This window comes from Physella acuta, unplaced genomic scaffold (genome assembly GCF_028476545.2).
Source record: "Physella acuta isolate Inbredline_101_S28 unplaced genomic scaffold, ASM2847654v3 ptg000233l, whole genome shotgun sequence".
NCBI lineage: Eukaryota > Metazoa > Mollusca > Gastropoda > Physidae > Physella > Physella acuta.
Genome location: NW_026731752.1, coordinates 110,409 through 129,927, shown reverse-complemented (window position 1 = coordinate 129,927; position 19,519 = coordinate 110,409). Strand labels below are relative to the sequence as shown.

General features: G+C 40.5%; 1 protein-coding gene across 1 annotated transcript in view; it reads right to left on the bottom strand.

The window, feature by feature from the left end:
- The window catches only part of LOC131938086 (diacylglycerol kinase delta), a 173,844-nt gene that overhangs the window by 104,321 nt on the left and 50,004 nt on the right, over window positions 1–19,519 (bottom strand). Inside the window, exons 6-8 of the mRNA XM_059295982.1 lie at window positions 7,110–7,245; window positions 3,560–3,666; window positions 1,442–1,567 (exon numbers count right to left, since the gene is read on the bottom strand). Coding sequence (XP_059151965.1) covers window positions 1,442–1,567; window positions 3,560–3,666; window positions 7,110–7,245 — 369 coding nt within the window. The remainder of the gene's footprint in view (window positions 1–1,441; window positions 1,568–3,559; window positions 3,667–7,109; window positions 7,246–19,519) is intronic.

Sequence of the window (19,519 nt, the reverse complement as noted above, 5' to 3'; positions counted from 1 at the left end):
TTACCATGTTTGGCACATGAAAGTAAGTATTAAACAGCAAAAAAAGGGTTGAAAACAATTTTGGTTGTCATGTAAACCCCAAAAAACCTACGCCTTTTTTAATTTTTCTGTACTTTTAAAAACGCTAAGGCTTTTTTATTTATGCACTTATAGCAATCAAATTTAAAGTGTTTATATTTCAGTATATATTAAAAATTTCGTCACGACAAGTTTTTGAAATACCTACTAGTAAGAATTTCACAAAGTCTAAAATACCCTAACCGTTTTAGTATTCAAAAGTTTCAAAATTTGCATATTAATTACCCAATACTTTTTTTCTATGAAAGCCGTCACAATTCCCTCATGAGAAAAGTTGTATTTTTACATGAAGAAAAATTACTGAGAATATGGTGGGCATTGTTTAATAAATTAAAAAGTAGTAGTCTTTTTAGTGTTAAAAACCTGCAAACAGAAAAACAGCCAAAAGCAACAAAAAGTAGGTCATGAAAATACCATATCTGTGTAAACTGCAATCCCAATTGTAAGCTCGGTGTTTTCAAGAAGATGGAAATATGGATTATCAAATACATGAGAAATCCAGCTTTCCAGTGATGCCGAATACAAGATGATGACGGATATAAAACTTTTCATAGAGAACTTGAAAGATTCTAATGGTTTCATATGCAGGTTAACAAATATATTTGACACTATTCTAATAGTTTACTATGCAGGTTAACAAATATATTTGACACTATTCTAATGGTTGTCTATGCAGGTTAACAAATATATTTGACACTATTCTAATGGTTGTCTAAGCAGGTTAACAAATATATTTGACACTATTCTAATGGTTGTCTATGCAGGTTAACAAATATATTTAACATTATTCTAATGGTTGACTATGCAGGTTAACAAATATATTTGACACTATTCTAATGGTTGTCTATGCAGGTTAACAAATATATTTGACACTAATCTAATGGTTTCATATGCAGGTTAACAAATATATTTGACACTATTCTAATGGTTCCATATGCAGGTTAACAAATATATTTGACACTATTCTAATGGTTGTCTATGCAGGTTAACAAATATATATGACACTATTCTAATGGTTCCATATGCAGGTTAACAAATATATTTGACACTATTCTAATGGTTGTCTATGCAGGTTAACAAATATATTTGACACTATTCTAATGGTTTCATATGCAGGTTAACAAATATATTTGACACTATTCTAATGGTTCCATATGCAGGTTAACAAATATATTTGACACTATTCTAATGGTTGTCTATGCAGGTTAACAAATATATATGACACTATTCTAATGGTTCCATATGCAGGTTAACAAATATATATGACACTATTCTAATGGTTCCATATGCAGGTTAACAAATATATTTGACACTATTCTAATGGTTCACTATGCAGTTTAACAAATACAAGCATACAACTGACCATGGCTCGGCACCATAAACATCTCCAGTCCTGCAGTCTAAGAACACTCCCACATGTTTTATCACAGACAAAGCATTTGGCACTGACAGGTAGATTTCCTTCCATCCATTGGTGCGGCATTGAGATCTAGAGAGAATATTTTCTAATTATAACATTGGTGGGCATTGAGATCTAGAGAGAATATTTTCTAATTATAACATTGGTGCGGCATTGAGATCTAGAGAGAATATTTTCTAATTATAACATTGGTGGGCATTGAGATCTAGAGAGAATATCTTCTAATTATAACATTGGTGGGCATTGAGATCTAGAGAGAATATTTTCTAATTATAACATTGGTGGGCATTGAGATCTAGAGAGAATATTTTCTAATTATAACATTGGTGGGCATTGAGATCTAGAGAGAATATCTTCTAATTATAACATTGGTGGGCATTGAGATCTAGAGAGAATATTTTCTAATTATAACATTGGTGGGCATTGAGATCTAGAGAGAATATTTTCTAATTATAACATTGGTGGGCATTGAGATCTAGAGAGAATATCTTCTAATTATAACATTGGTGGGCATTAAAATCTAGAGAGAATATTTTCTAATTATAACATTGGTGGGCATTGAGATCTAGAGAGAATATCTTCAAATTATAACATTGGTGGGCATTGAGATCTAGAGAGAATATTTTCTAATTATAACATTGGTGGGCATTGAGATCTAGAGAGAATATCTTCTAATTATAACATTGGTGGGCATTGAGATCTAGAGAGAATATTTTCTAATTATAACATTGGTGGGCATTGAGATCTACAGAGAATATTTTCTAATTATAACATTGGTGCGGCATTAAGATCTAGAGAGAATATTTTCTAATTATAACATTGGTGGGCATTGAGATCTAGAGAGAATATTTTCTAATTATAACATTGGTGGGCATTGAGATCTAGAGAGAATATTTTCTAATTATAACATTGGTGCGGCATTGAGATCTACAGAGAATATTTAGTGCTGTATTGAGTTGAAAGTTTTCCGAAAAGACACTTGCCAGAATGAGGGTTGCATGAAGGCAGATTTCCCGAATAGACGCTTACCTGTCAAATGGACCCTTGCCTGAATGGGACAAATGCCCGAATGGACACTTGCCTGAATGGGACAAATGCCCAAATGGACACTTGCCTGAATCAGACAAATGCCCAAATGGACACTTGACTGAATGGGACAAATGCCCAAATGGACACTTGCCTGAATCGGACAAATGCCCAAATGGACACTTGCCTGAATCAGACAAATGCCCAAATGGACACTTGACTGAATGGGACAAATGCCCAAATGGACACTTGCCTGAATGGGACAAATGCCCAAATGGACACTTGCCTGAATGGGAAAAATGCCCAAATGGACACTTGCCTGAATGGGACTAATGCCCAAATGGACACTTGCCTGAATGGGACTAATGCCCAAATGGACACTTGCCTGAATGGGACAAATGCCCAAATGGACACTTGACTGAATGGGAAAAATGCCCAAATGGACACTTGCCTGAATGGGACTAATGCCCAAATGGACACTTGCCTGAATGGGACAAATGCCCAAATGGACACTTGCCTGAATGGGAAAAATGCCCAAATGGACACTTGCCTGAATGGGACAAATGCCCAAATGGACACTTGACTGAATGGGACAAATGCCCAAATGGAAACTTGCCTGAATGGGACAAATGCCCAAATGGACACTTGCCTGAATGGGACAAATGCCCAAATGGACACTTGCCTGAATGGGAAAAATGCCCAAATGGAAACTTGCCTGAATGGGACAAATGCCCAAATGGACACTTGCCTGAATCGGACAAATGCCCAAATGGACACTTGCCTGAATGGGACTAATGCCCAAATGTACACTTGACTGAATGGGACAAATGCCTGAATGGACATTTCTCCCCCAGTAAGGCCACACAAGTCACTCAGCATTCAGACAAAGTGCAGCATTGCGATCTAGAGAGAAACTTTTGATAAATGTATAGACAAATATCAAGTGAACTCTACTTCACTTGCCCCATAGACCGTCAGGTTTGAAAGGGAAACTTTACTTACTTTATAGCTAAATTTCATCAGGTTATGACTTACCCCATCGTCATCCTCAATAATATCTTTGCCAATAGAAGCCAAGGCTGTCCACTTACAGTTTGTTGAAGCACGGATAGCACAGCGTTTGTGAGCTTTAAATTTGCACACTAAAATAGAGCAAGTTCAAAAAGTTTGTACCTGTATTAGAAAAGATAGTTGGGCATAGCACAAGTTCAAAGAGTTTGTACCCTGGTACAGAAAAGATAGTTAGGCATAGCACAAGTTCAAAGAGTTTGTACCCTGGTACAGAATAGATAGTTAGGCATAGCACAAGTTCAAAGAGTTTATACCCTGGTACAGAAAAGATAGGCATAGCACAAGTTCAAAGAGTTTGTACCCTGGTACAGTAAGGATAGTTAGGCATAGCACAAGTTCAAAGAGTTTGTACCCTGGTACAGAAAAGATAGTTAGGCATAGCACAAGTTCGAAGAGTTTGTACCCTGGTACAGAAAAGATAGGCATAGCACAAGTTCAAAGAGTTTGTACCCTGGTACAGTAGAGCATGTATGGTGCTGGACTGACATCAACAAATTAACACTGCTGTTGTTCATTAACTGACTCTCTGTACAGTCCTTCCCTCTAAAACACTGCAGTTGTTCATTAACTGACTCTCTGTACAGTCCTTCCCTCTAAAACACTGCAGCTGTTCATTAACTGACTCTCTGTACAGTCCTTCCCTCTAAAACACTGCAGTTGTTCATTAACTGACTCTCTGTACAGTCCTTCCCTCTAAAACACTGCAGTTGTTCATTAACTGACTCTCTATACAGTCCTTCCCTCTAAAACACTGCAGTTGTTCATTAACTGACTCTCTGTACAGTCCTTCCCTTTAAAACACTGCAGTTGTTCATTAACTGACTCTCTGTACAGTCCTTCCCTCTAAAACACTGACTACAGTCACTAACCCAGGCTACAGTCACTAACCCAGGCTACAGTCACTAACCCAGGCTACAGTCACTAACCCAGGCTACAGTCACTAACCCAGGCTCACTAACCCAGGCTACAGTCACTAACCCAGGCTACAGTCACTAACCCAGGCTACAGTCACTAACCCAGGCTCACTAACCCAGGCTACAGTCACTAACCCAGGCTACAGTCACTAACCCAGGCTACAGTCACTAACCCAGACTACAGTCACTAACCCAGGCTACAGTCACTAACCCAGGCTACAGTCACTAACCCAGGCTCACTAACCCAGGCTACAGTCACTAACCCAGGCTACAGTCACTAACCCAGGCTACAGTCACTAACCCAGGCTACAGTCACTAACCCAGGCTACAGTCACTAACCCAGGCTCACTAACCCAGGCTACAGTCACTAACCCAGGCTACAGTCACTAACCCAGGCTACAGTCACTAACCCAGACTACAGTCACTAACCCAGGCTCACTAACCCAGGCTACAGTCACTAACCCAGGCTACAGTCACTAACCCAGGCTACAGTCACTAACCCAGGCTACAGTCACTAACCCAGGCTACAGTCACTAACCCAGGCTACAGTCACTAACCCAGGCTAGTCACTAACCCAGGCTACAGTCACTAACCCAGGCTACAGTCACTAACCCAGGCTACAGTCACTAACCCAGGCTACAGTCACTAACCCAGGCTACAGTCACTAACCCAGGCTCACTAACCCAGGCTACAGTCACTAACCCAGGCTACAGTCACTAACCCAGGCTACAGTCACTAACCCAGGCTACAGTCACTAACCCAGGCTACAGTCACTAACCCAGGCTACAGTCACTAACCCAGACTACAGTCACTAACCCAGGCTACAGTCACTAACCCAGGCTACAGTCACTAACCCAGGCTCACTAACCCAGGCTACAGTCACTAACCCAGGCTACAGTCACTAACCCAGGCTACAGTCACTAACCCAGGCTACAGTCACTAACCCAGGCTACAGTCACTAACCCAGGCTACAGTCACTAACCCAGGCTACAGTCACTAACCCAGGCTACAGTCACTAACCCAGGCTACTGTCACTAACCCAGGCTACAGTCACTAACCCAGGCTACAGTCACTAACCCAGGCTACAGTCACTAACCCAGGCTACAGTCACTAACCCAGGCTACAGTCACTAACCCAGGCTACAGTCACTAACCCAGGCTACAGTCACTAACCCAGGCTACAGTCACTAACCCAGGCTACAGTCACTAACCCAGGCTACAGTCACTAACCCAGACTACAGTCACTAACCCAGGCTCACTAACCCAGGCTACAGTCACTAACCCAGGCTACAGTCACTAACCCAGGCTACAGTCACTAACCCAGGCTACAGTCACTAACCCAGGCTACAGTCACTAACCCAGGCTACAGTCACTAACCCAGGCTACAGTCACTAACCCAGGCTACAGTCACTAACCCAGGCTACAGTCACTAACCCAGGCTACAGTCACTAACCCAGGCTACAGTCACTAACCCAGGCTACAGTCACTAACCCAGGCTACAGTCACTAACCCAGGCTACAGTCACTAACCCAGGCTACTGTCACTAACCCAGGCTAGAGTCACTAACCCAGGCTCTAATGGGCCTTGACTTAAGATGGTTGACCTTCACATTTAACTAGCTCCTATGAGCACTTGTGTGAAATGGTAAGCTTCCAAAATTCATCCATTTGAAATATCCAATAATATTCTCTTAACTTTACAAGATAATCCAGATTTTTTTCTCACCTTCACAAGATAATCCAGATTTTTTTCTCACCTTCACAAGATAATCCAGATTTTTTTCTCACCTTCACAAGATAATCCAGATTTTTTTCTCACCTTCACAAGATAATCCAGATTTTTTTCTCACCTTCACAAGATAATCCAGATTTTTTTCTCACCTTCACAAGATAATCCAGATTTTTTTCTCACCTTCACAAGATAATCCAGATATTTTCTTACCTTCACAAGATAATCCAGATATTTTCTTACCATCACAAGATAATCCAGATATTTTCTTACCTTCACAAGATAATCCAGATATTTTCTTACCTTCACAAGATAATCCAGATATTTTCTTACCTTCACAAGATAATCCAGATATTTTCTTACCTTCACAAGATAATCCAGATATTTTCTTACCTTCACAAGATAATCCAGATATTTTCTTACCTTCACAAGATAATCCAGATATTTTCTTACCTTCACAAGATAATCCAGATATTTTCTTACCTTCACAAGATAATCCAGATATTTTCTTACCTTCACAAGATAATCCAGATATTTTCTTACCTTCACAAGATAATCCAGATATTTTCTTACCATCACAAGATAATCCAGATATTTTCTTACCTTCACAAGATAATCCAGATATTTTCTTACCATCACAAGATAATCCAGATATTTTCTTACCTTCACAAGATAATCCAGATATTTTCTTACCTTCACAAGATAATCCAGATATTTTCTTACCTTCACAAGATAATCCAGATATTTTCTTACCTTCACAAGATAATCCAGATATTTTCTTACCTTCACAAGATAATCCAGATATTTTCTTACCTTCACAAGATAATCCAGATATTTTCTTACCTTCACAAGATAATCCAGATATTTTCTTACCTTCACAAGATAATCCATGTGAAGTCACTCCAGAAAGTGCTTCTCGACAAACATTACAGTATGTAGGTCTCGCATGAGAACATGCATACCAGTTATGTTGGCCAGACATCATCTCAGAGTGACTTGTGTGGCCTTGCTGGGAGAGAAAGATGGGATTAGAGAGACTGGTCTTGCTGGAAGAGAAAGATGGGATTAGAGAGACTGGCCTTGCTGGGAGAGAAAGATGGGATTAGAGAGACTTGTGTGGCCTTGCTGGGTGAGAAAGATAGGATTAGAGAGACTGGTGTGGCCTTGCTGGGAGAGAAAGATGGGATTAGAGAGACTGGTCTTGCTGGAAGAGAAAGATGGGATTAGAGAGACTTGTGTGGCCTTGCTGGGAGAGAAAGATGGGATTAGAGTGACTTGTGTGGCCTTGCTGGGAGAGAAAGATAGGATTAGAGAGACTTGTGTGGCCTTGCTGGGAGAGAAAGATGGGATTAGAGAGACTGGTCTTGCTGGGAGAGAAAGATGGGATTAGAGTGACTTGTGTGGCCTTGCTGGGAGAGAAAGATAGGATTAGAGAGACTTGTGTGGCCTTGCTGGGAGAGAAAGATGGGATTAGAGAGACTTGTGTGGCCTTGCTGGGAGAGAAAGATGGGATTAGAGAGACTTGTGTGGCCTTGCTGGGAGAGAAAGATAGAATTAGAGAGACTTGTGTGGCCTTGCTGGGAGAGAAAGATGGGATTAGAGAGACTTGTGTGGCCTTGCTGGGAGAGAAAGATGGGATTAGAGAGACTTGTGTGGCCTTGCTGGGAGAGAAAGATGGGATTAGAGAGACTGGTCTTGCTGGGAGAGAAAGATGGGATTAGAGAGACTTGTGTGGCCTTGCTGGGAGAGAAAGATGGGATTAGAGAGACTTGTGTGGCCTTGCTGGGAGAGAAAGATAGGATTAGAGAGACTTGTGTGGCCTTGCTGGGAGAGAAAGATGGGATTAGAGAGACTTGTGTGGCCTTGCTGGAAGAGAAAGATAGAATTAGAGAGACTTGTGTGGCCCATCTGGGAGAGAAAGATGGGATTAGAGAGACTTGTGTGGCCTTGCTGGGAGAGAAAGATGGGATTAGAGAGACTTGTGTGGCCTTGCTGGGAGAGAAAGATAGGATTAGAGAGACTGGTCTTGCTGGGAGAGAAAGATGGGATTAGAGAGACTTGTGTGGCCTTGCTGGGAGAGAAAGATGGGATTAGAGAGACTGGTCTTGCTGGGAGAGAAAGATAGGATTAGAGAGACTGGTCTTGCTGGGAGAGAAAGATAGGATTAGAGAGACTGGTCTTGTTGAGAGAGAAAGATAGGATTAGAGAGACTTGTGTGGCCTTGCTGGGAGAGAAAGATAGGATTAGAGAGACTTGTGTGGCCTTGCTGGGAGAGAAAGATGGGATTAGAGAGACTGGTCTTGCTGGGAGAGAAAGATGGGATTAGAGAGACTGGTCTTGCTGGGAGAGAAAGATAGGATTAGAGAGACTGGCCTTGCAGGGAGAGAAAGATAGGATTAGAGAGACTGGTCTTGCTGGGAGAGAAAGATGGGATTAGAGAGACTGGCCTTGCTGGGAGAGAAAGATAGGATTAGAGAGACTTGTGTGGCCTTGCTGGGAGAGAAAGATGGGATTAGAGAGACTGGTCTTGCTGGAAGAGAAAGATGGGATTAGAGAGACTTGTGTGGCCTTGCTGGGAGAGAAAGATGGGATTAGAGAGACTGGCCTTGCTGGGAGAGAAAGATGGGATAAGAGAGACTGGTCTTGCTGGGAGAGAAAGATGGGATTAGAGAGACTGGTCTTGCTGGGAGAGAAAGATGGGATTAGAGAGACTTGTGCGGCCTTGCTGGGAGAGAAAGATGAGATTAGAGAGACTTGTGTGGCCTTGCTGGGAGAGAAAGATGGGATTAGAGAGACTTGTGTGGCCTTGCTGGGAGAGAAAGATGGGATTAGAGAGACTTGTGTGGCCTTGCTGGGAGAGAAAGATGGGATTAGAGAGACTTGTGTGGCCTTGCTGGGAGAGAAAGATGGGATTAGAGAGACTGGCCTTGCTGGGAGAGAAAGATGGGATTAGAGAGACTTGTGTGGCCTTGCTGGGAGAGAAAGATGGGATTAGAGAGACTTGTGTGGCCTTGCTGGGAGAGAAAGATGGGATTAGAGAGACTGGCCTTGCTGGGAGAGAAAGATAGGATTAGAGAGACTTGTGTGGCCTTGCTGGGAGAGAAAGATAGGATTAGAGAGACTGGTCTTGCTGGGAGAGAAAGATAGGATTAGAGAGACTTGTGTGGCCTTGCTGGGAGAGAAAGATAGGATTAGAGAGACTGGCCTTGCTGGGAGAGAAAGATAGGATTAGAGAGACTTGTGTGGCCTTGCTGGGAGAGAAAGATAGGATTAGAGAGACTTGTGTGGCCTTGCTGGGAGAGAAAGATGGGATTAGAGAGACTGGTCTTGCTGGGAGAGAAAGATAGGATTAGAGAGACTGGCCTTGCTGGGAGAGAAAGATGGGATTAGAGAGACTTGTGTGGCCTTGCTGGGAGAGAAAGATGGGATTAGAGAGACTGGTCTTGCTGGGAGAGAAAGATGGGATTAGAGAGACTTGTGTGGCCTTGCTGGGAGAGAAAGATGGGATTAGAGAGACTGGCCTTGCTGGGAGAGAAAGATGGGATTAGAGAGACTTGTGTGGCCTTGCTGGGAGAGAAAGATGGGATTAGAGAGACTGGCCTTGCTGGGAGAGAAAGATAGGATTAGAGAGACTGGCCTTGCTGGGAGAGAAAGATAGGATTAGAGAGACTGGTCTTGCTGGGAGAGAAAGATAGGATTAGAGAGACTTGTGTGGCCTTGCTGGGAGAGAAAGATAGGATTAGAGAGACTGGCCTTGCTGGGAGAGAAAGATAGGATTAGAGAGACTTGTGTGGCCTTGCTGGGAGAGAAAGATGGGATTAGAGAGACTGGCCTTGCTGGGAGAGAAAGATGGGATTAGAGAGACGTGTGGCCTTGCTGGGAGAGAAAGATGGGATTAGAGAGACTGGCCTTGCTGGGAGAGAAAGATAGGAGAGACTGGCCTTGCTGGGAGAGAAAGATGGGATTAGAGAGACTGGTCTTGTTGGGAGAGAAAGATAGGATTAGAGAGACTGGTCTTGCTGGGAGAGAAAGATAGGATTAGAGAGACTGGTCTTGTTGGGAGAGAAAGATAGGATTAGAGAGACTTGTGTGGCCTTGCTGGGAGAGAAAGATGGGATTAGAGAGACTTGCCTTGCTGGGAGAGAAAGATGGGATTAGAGAGACTGGTCTTGCTGGGAGAGAAAGATAGGATTAGAGAGACTGGTCTTGCTGGGAGAGAAAGATAGGATTAGAGAGACTTGTGTGGCCTTGCTGGGAGAGAAAGATAGGATTAGAGAGACTGGTCTTGTTGGGAGAGAAAGATAGGATTAGAGAGACTTGTGTGGCCTTGCTGGGAGAGAAAGATGGGATTAGAGAGACTGGTCTTGCTGGGAGAGAAAGATAGGATTAGAGAGACTGGTCTTGCTGGGAGAGAAAGATAGGATTAGAGAGACTGGTCTTGTTGAGAGAGAAAGATAGGATTAGAGAGACTTGTGTGGCCTTGCTGGGAGAGAAAGATAGGATTAGAGAGACTTGTGTGGCCTTGCTGGGAGAGAAAGATAGGATTAGAGAGACTTGTGTGGCCTTGCTGGGAGAGAAAGATGGGATTAGAGAGACTGGCCTTGCTGGGAGAGAAAGATAGGATTAGAGAGACTGGCCTTGCTGGGAGAGAAAGATGGGATTAGAGAGACTGGCCTTGCTGGGAGAGAAAGATATGATTAGAGAGACTTGTGTGGCCTTGCTGGGAGAGAAAGATAGGATTAGAGAGACTTGTGTGGCCTTGCTGGGAGAGAAAGATATGATTAGAGAGACTTGTGTGGCCTTGCTGGGAGAGAAAGATGGGATTAGAGAGACTTGTGTGGCCTTGCTGGGAGAGAAAGATAGGATTAGAGAGACTTGTGTGGCCTTGCTGGGAGAGAAAGATGGGATTAGAGAGACTTGTGTGGCCTTGCTGGGAGAGAAAGATAGGATTAGAGAGACTGGCCTTGCTGGGAGAGAAAGATAGGATTAGAGAGACTTGTGTGGCCTTGCTGGGAGAGAAAGATGGGATTAGAGAGACTGGCCTTGCTGGGAGAGAAAGATGGGATTAGAGAGACTGGCCTTGCTGGGAGAGAAAGATAGGATTAGAGAGACTGGTCTTGTTGGGAGAGAAAGATAGGATTAGAGAGACTGGTCTTGTTGGGAGAGAAAGATAGGATTAGAGAGACTGGTCTTGCTGGGAGAGAAAGATAGGATTAGAGAGACTGGTCTTGTTGGGAGAGAAAGATAGGATTAGAGAGACTGGCCTTGCTGGGAGAGAAAGATAGGATTAGAGAGACTGGTCTTGTTGGGAGAGAAAGATGGGATTAGAGAGACTTGTGTGGCCTTGCTGGGAGAGAAAGATAGGATTAGAGAGACTGGCCTTGCTGGGAGAGAAAGATAGGATTAGAGAGACTTGTGTGGCCTTGCTGGGAGAGAAAGATGGGATTAGAGAGACTGGCCTTGCTGGGAGAGAAAGATGGGATTAGAGAGACTGGCCTTGCTGGGAGAGAAAGATAGGATTAGAGAGACTTGTGTGGCCTTGCTGGGAGAGAAAGATAGGATTAGAGAGACTTGTGTGGCCTTGCTGGGAGAGAAAGATGGGATTAGAGAGACTTGTGTGGCCTTGCTGGGAGAGAAAGATAGGATTAGAGAGACTTGTGTGGCCTTGCTGGGAGAGAAAGATAGGATTAGAGAGACTTGTGTGGCCTTGCTGGGAGAGAAAGATGGGATTAGAGAGACTTGTGTGGCCTTGCTGGGAGAGAAAGATGGGATTAGAGAGACTTGTGTGGCCTTGCTGGGAGAGAAAGATGGGATTAGAGAGACTTGTGTGGCCTTGCTGGGAGAGAAAGATGGGATTAGAGAGACTTGTGTGGCCTTGCTGGGAGAGAAAGATGGGATTAGAGAGACTTGTGTGGCCTTGCTGGGAGAGAAAGATGGGATTAGAGAGACTTGTGTGGCCTTGCTGGGAGAGAAAGATAGGATTAGAGAGACTGGCCTTGCTGGGAGAGAAAGATGGGATTAGAGAGACTGGCCTTGCTGGGAGAGAAAGATAGGATTAGAGAGACTGGCCTTGCTGGGAGAGAAAGATGGGATTAGAGAGACTTGTGTGGCCTTGCTGGGAGAGAAAGATGGGATTAGAGAGACTGGTCTTGCTGGGAGAGAAAGATAGGATTAGAGAGACTGGTCTTGTTGGGAGAGAAAGATAGGATTAGAGAGACTGGTCTTGTTGGGAGAGAAAGATAGGATTAGAGAGACTTGTGTGGCCTTGCTGGGAGAGAAAGATGGGATTAGAGAGACTTGTGTGGCCTTGCTGGGAGAGAAAGATAGGATTAGAGAGACTTGTGTGGCCTTGCTGGGAGAGAAAGATGGGATTAGAGAGACTTGTGTGGCCTTGCTGGGAGAGAAAGATAGGATTAGAGAGACTTGTGTGGCCTTGCTGGGAGAGAAAGATGGGATTAGAGAGACTGGCCTTGCTGGGAGAGAAAGATGAGATTAGAGAGACTGGCCTTGCTGGGAGAGAAAGATGGGATTAGAGAGACTTGTGTGGCCTTGCTGGGAGAGAAAGATGGGATTAGAGAGACTTGTGTGGCCTTGCTGGGAGAGAAAGATGGGATTAGAGAGACTTGTGTGGCCTTGCTGGGAGAGAAAGATAGGATTAGAGAGACTTGTGTGGCCTTGCTGGGAGAGAAAGATGGGATTAGAGAGACTTGTGTGGCCTTGCTGGGAGAGAAAGATGGGATTAGAGAGACTTGTGTGGCCTTGCTGGGAGAGAAAGATGGGATTAGAGAGACTTGTGTGGCCTTGCTGGGAGAGAAAGATGGGATTAGAGAGACTTGTGTGGCCTTGCTGGGAGAGAAAGATGGGATTAGAGAGACTTGTGTGGCCTTGCTGGGAGAGAAAGATGGGATTAGAGAGACTTGTGTGGCCTTGCTGGGAGAGAAAGATAGGATTAGAGAGACTGGCCTTGCTGGAAGAGAAAGATGGGATTAGAGAGACTGGCCTTGCTGGGAGAGAAAGATAGGATTAGAGAGGCTGGCCTTGCTGGGAGAGAAAGATGGGATTAGAGAGACTTGTGTGGCCTTGCTGGGAGAGAAAGATGGGATTAGAGAGACTGGTCTTGCTGGGAGAAAGATAGGATTAGAGAGACTGGTCTTGTTGGGAGAGAAAGATAGGATTAGAGAGACTGGTCTTGTTGGGAGAGAAAGATAGGATTAGAGAGACTTGTGTGGCCTTGCTGGGAGAGAAAGATGGGATTAGAGAGACTGGTCTTGCTGGGAGAGAAAGATAGGATTAGAGAGACTGGTCTTGCTGGAAGAGAAAGATAGGATTAGAGAGACTGGTCTTGTTGGGAGAGAAAGATAGGATTAGAGAGACTGGTCTTGTTGGGAGAGAAAGATAGGATTAGAGAGACTGGTCTTGTTGGGAGAGAAAGATAGGATTAGAGAGACTTGTGTGGCCTTGCTGGGAGAGAAAGATAGGATTAGAGAGACTGGTCTTGTTGGGAGAGAAAGATAGGATTAGAGAGACTTGTGTGGCCTTGCTGGGAGAGAAAGATAGGATTAGAGAGACTGGTCTTGTTGGGAGAGAAAGATAGGATTAGAGAGACTGGTCTTGCTGGGAGAGAAAGATAGGATTAGAGAGACTTGTGTGGCCTTGTTGGGAGAGAAAGATAGGATTAGAGTGACTTGTGTGGCCTTGCTGGGAGAAAGATGGGATTAGAGAGACTTGTGTGGCCTTGCTGGGAGAGAAAGATGGGATTAGAGAGACTGGTCTTGCTGGGAGAGAAAGATGGGATTAGAGAGACTGGTCTTGCTGGGAGAGAAAGATAGGATTAGAGAGACTGGCCTTGCTGGGAGAGAAAGATAGGATTAGAGAGACTTGTGTGGCCTTGCTGGGAGAGAAAGATAGGATTAGAGAGACTGGCCTTGCTGGGAGAGAAAGATCAGGGAGACTTGAACATGAAAGGAACAGGAAATAAAAAGTAACATTAGAACAGAATGATGCAGTGGGGAACAGATAAGAACAGTGGGGAACAGATAAGAACAGTGGGGAACAGATAAGAACAGTGGGAACAGATAAGAACAGTGGGGAACAGATAAGAACAGTGGGGAACAGATAAGAACAGTGGGGAACAGATAAGAACAGTGGGGAACAGATAAGAACAGTGGGGAACAGATAAGAACAGTGGGGAACAGATAAGAACAGTGGGGAACAGATAAGAACAGTGGGGAACAGATAAGAACAGTGGGGAACAGTTAGGAACAGAATGGTGCAGTGGGGAACAGATAAGAACAGTGGGGAACAGTGAGATAGGAACAGTGGGGAACAGAATGGTGCTTTGGGGAACATATAAGAACAGTGGGGAACAGTGAGATAGGAACAGTGGGGAACAGAATGGTGCTTTGGGGAACATAACAGGGCAGTGGGGAACAGATAGTGTAAAACAGAGCAGCTAATATTGTTTCAGAGGTTCTAAATAACAGGCTTTTATGTAATAACTAGCCGTGGGTACCCCTCACACATGAATTATAGGCCTATACATTTGAATGTTATGTTTGTTTGAGAAAAATATTTTATAAAATAGTTATTGGTCAAAACGCTATGTGGCTTACTACACATTGAATGATATTAGTGACAAAGCAAAGAAATAACTAAATAGCTAAAAATCCGACTCATTTAAAATAACATATCCTACCAATACCTATTAGAAAATAAAAATGATATACATTATTAGTCAACACAACATATTAACTGCACACACTGATTAAGAGACTATTCAATGGTATTTATGTTGTTTTTTAAAGTAATTTGTATTACTTTTGGCCAAGAAAATTGCATACATTTAATAGGGTTCATTTTGATAGGTAGATCTATAGATCTAAATCAAATTTCAATGAAATAGTTAGTTTCTTCATATTCTAAAATTGGAAGATGACGTCATTACTTTTGTGTACTTTCCATAGTTTAAACATGTGGCATGTGACGTCATTACTTTTGTGTACTTTCCATAGTTTAAACATGTGGCATGTGACGCCATTACTTTTGTGTACTTTCCATAGTTTAAACATGTGGCATGTGACGCCATTACTTTTGTGTACTTTCCATAGTTTAACATGTGGCATGTGACGTCATTACTTTTGTGTACTTTCCATAGTTTAAACATGTGGCATGTGACGCCATTACTTTTGTGTACTTTCCATAGTTTAAACATGTGGCATGTGACACCATTACTTTTGTGTACTTTCCATAGTTTAAACATGTGGCATGTGACGCCATTACTTTTGTGTACTTTCCATAGTTTAAACATGTGGCATGTGACGTCATTACTTTTGTGTACTTTCCATAGTTTAAACATGTGGCATGTGACGCCATTACTTTTGTGTACTTTCCATAGTTTAACATGTGGCATGTGATGCCATTACTTTTGTGTACTTTCCATAGTTTAAACATGTGGCATGTGACGCCATTACTTTTGTGTACTTTCCATAGTTTAAACATGTGGCATGTGACGCCATTACTTTTGTGTACTTTCCATAGTTTAAACATGTGGCATGTGACGTCATTACTTTTGTGTACTTTCCATAGTTTAAACATGTGGCATGTGACGTCATTGTTTTTTGGGTTCCTGTCACAACATGAAACTTTTCCGCTTGCATAATTAAAAATGTTTCTACATTCGAATATGCCTTTATTTTTTATTTTCCTTCTTAAACAAAATTTAGTTTATACATTTAAAACATCCAGCATATTATTTCATATTATTTTCAACAGAAGTCCATATCTTTAAGTTCTCAATATATCGCAGAACATCATTATCACATACCCTCAAAAAGATTGCAGACAGGGAGAGAGAGAGAAGTGCACACATGGACTTTATATATATTAGGATACATTAAAAAGTAGAAAAAAAATGATTTTCTTTAAATATATAATAATACACTACTATTTAAAGCATGGGTCTCTTTATTATCTAATAATCTAATATTTAGGAAGAGACGCACGCTGTCGACAGACAGACAGAGGAAGCAAGTTAAATAAAAGTTTGTAAAAAGTAAAAATGAAACAAAACAGTAAATGAACTTAAAAGTAATATTTTTTTTTAATTTAATGAAAATAAAGATTTATATATAATATAGTACTATATATCATTTATATTTTTATATATATTTTATATTTTTATAATTACTTTATACTTGTTTCATTTTCTTATTTTTAATGCAATTAAAAGCTTATTATTCTAAATGTGTAAGATAGACAGCATATAGAGAAAGTATTGTAATTGTGCACAAAAAATAAATAGGATTTTATTTATAACAGTTTTGGCCATTGTACACTTCCTTCCTAGTTTATCAATATTATTATATACCAAATATAAAAGATGCATTGATTGTTAGGTGAATATTTTCAAATATAAGTAAAAGTTTGTGTAGAAAGGTTACACTCAACTTTCAAACCACTTCCAGTAAATGGAAGTGGCATTTTATTTTCTTGGGAATATGACGTCTTGTATATACAATTTCATACATAAGAATTACATCTTATACTTGGAGAACTTTCAAATGTGACCTACGATATCCAAAGAAATTAAAAAATCGACCCACTCTTTTAATTTCAGTTTTTTAAATAGTAGTTAGTAATTCTATTTTTTTTTTTAAATTATTATTTTCTCCTTTTTATTGCATAATTGTACAAAAGGTTGATGTTAAAGTATTTTATGCAAATTTTTTTTACTCAATTCTATTCTATTTAAAAACACAAAAAATTAAAAAAACAGTAAAAAAACATTTCTGTAAATGCAAACCATTTTACTGTTGCATAAGAATATACAAGAAAGTTTAGAGAAGATCGCTCCCGCTTTTTAAAATATACTTTCTCGTATACAAAATTTGGAGGAAGTATTGTAATAGTGCAACATATTGCCTGTTTTTCACCTCCTTGAGTCAGAAAAATTTGGTTTTGCAATTTTGTCTTTATAATTGTGTGTGTGTGTGTGTCTGATTGTCTGTGAACACAATAACAGCTGAGCTGACAAAATTTCATAAATAAGTGAAAATTTATTAAGTTTTTCTTGATAAAGTACTGATGTTCAGCATTATTATACACACATTGTTTGCCGTTTATTTGGGATGCATTGCTTTTTTTCTACAAGATTCTATTTTTGAAAATTCAAGTATTTAAAAATTAATTTAAAAAATCATGCCTAGATCTGGAATAGCCATCCCTTGTAGTGTTATAAGTTTTAAAATAATATTCTTGAAAGTTTAAGGGAGATTACTCCATCTTTATTTTTGTATTCAGATAACAATCTCTTTTTACTTACTCAAGTCTAAACACATTGCAATATAAAACAAATATAAAAAAGCCTCTAGAGCAACAAGCTTTTACATACACTGAAAATAAGAACATAAAACTAATTTACTTCATTTAGTAAGAAAATAGCTCATGAGATCTTTAACATATTTTTGAGACAAAAGCATTTATTAAAGAAAGTGAATCAATTATTTTATTTTTTAATTTTCAGTGCATGTAAAAGCTTATTGCTGCCAAGTAAAGGTTTTTTTTTTATTTGTTTGATTTTCTACTTTTTAGTAATTAATATTTTATTAATTCAACAGTACCAATGCTGTGACTTTAAAATATTTGCATTAAAACACTATTAGAGGTTCCTAAAAGATAATAACCCTTCCCCCAGTGAAAGCAGCAGCCCATGACGATAGTTACAGACAACAGCAAATAGATCAAGCAGATCCAGTTACTTCCTCTTAGTTTCAAATTGTTTAAAAACTATTATCTGCCCCTAATAGTCTGCACTAGATCGACCACCTCTGCGATTGTAAACATTCTTGTGAACCACAGCACAACAAACTGTAAAGGGTGATAGCGTCTAGTTAGTTATCCCTCCTTCTACTATTGAAGAATATAGTGATATAATGTTGTTATCTCCCCTTAGTTACTTTTTTTTAAATGACTAATTAAACATCTAATTAAGTTAAAAAATAGACTTTTATTATCATCAAAGTGGAACATATCTGGAAAGTTTAATTGAAATTGCTGCATTTGAAGTGGGGCGAAATTGAGTTACACAATTTGCCACAAACCCACAGACAGTGCAAACTAAATAAAAGCTAGTAAAAAAGGTTTTTTCAAAATTAGGCCAACAGAAGGCCAATAAAAGTTTTTTTCAAAATTAGGCCAACAGTAGGCCTACTGCTTAGTGTTCCCTAATACGGCTGATTGAACTGCTGTATCATAAAGTCAAGATTTTGACATTTTTCACCATTTTAGATTTGTTATAATTTTTATAACTATTAATCAAATGGCTGGTTCAAGAGTATGCTACCTAGAGTTTTTATTCTCATTTCATGTTACAGCATGCAATTGAACTTTTAAAAAAGTAAAAACTTGAAAAACATCATCACATTCAACTGACTTTGGTGTCAGCCCACACCCTCCTTAATTGTTAAAGATTCCTATACTTAGACAAAACCACTTTGCCCTACATCTATATGTAATTCCTCAAGTATATACCAACCTCAATTTTCTCCTCATATACTGTAACTGTTGAGAATTCACCAGAAATTTCAAAACTTTCTAAAGACCCTGATCTTTTCTTTTTCTTTTTTTTCTTTTCTTTCTTCTCTTCATAGCGCCGAGATCCTCTAGAGAAGGACTGGGCCAACTTCCTACTAAGTCCACAAAACATGCTCTGACTTGTGTGAGCGAAGATGTTGCTTATCTCCACAAACAGCACATCAATAGATGTCACATAGTTCAGTATAGGATATTTTGCTTATCTCCACAAACAGCACATCAATAGATGTCACAAAGTTTAGTATAGGATATTTTGCTTATCTCCACAAACAGCACATCAATAGATGTCACATAGTTTAGTATAGGATATTTTGCTTATCTCCACAAACAGCACATCAATAGATGTCACATAGTTTAGTATAGGATATTTTGCTTATCTCCACAAACAGCACATCAATAGATGTCACATAGTTTAGTATAAAAACACAGTATTTAATATTTGTATTTAAGGCCAACACCCCGCTATTTTATCTTTCTAAACACCAGCAGAATTAAAAGGCTTATAGTCACAGCTTTTATCTTTCTTAACACCAGCAGAATTAAAAGGCTTATAGTCACAGCTTACAAGTCATATCTGAGCTACTTAAAACTACTTAAGACCATAAAAAAGCACACTACTTTCTCAGCACACCTCTTACACCAAAGACCATAAATAAGCACACTACTTTCTAAAATCAGCACACCTCTTACAC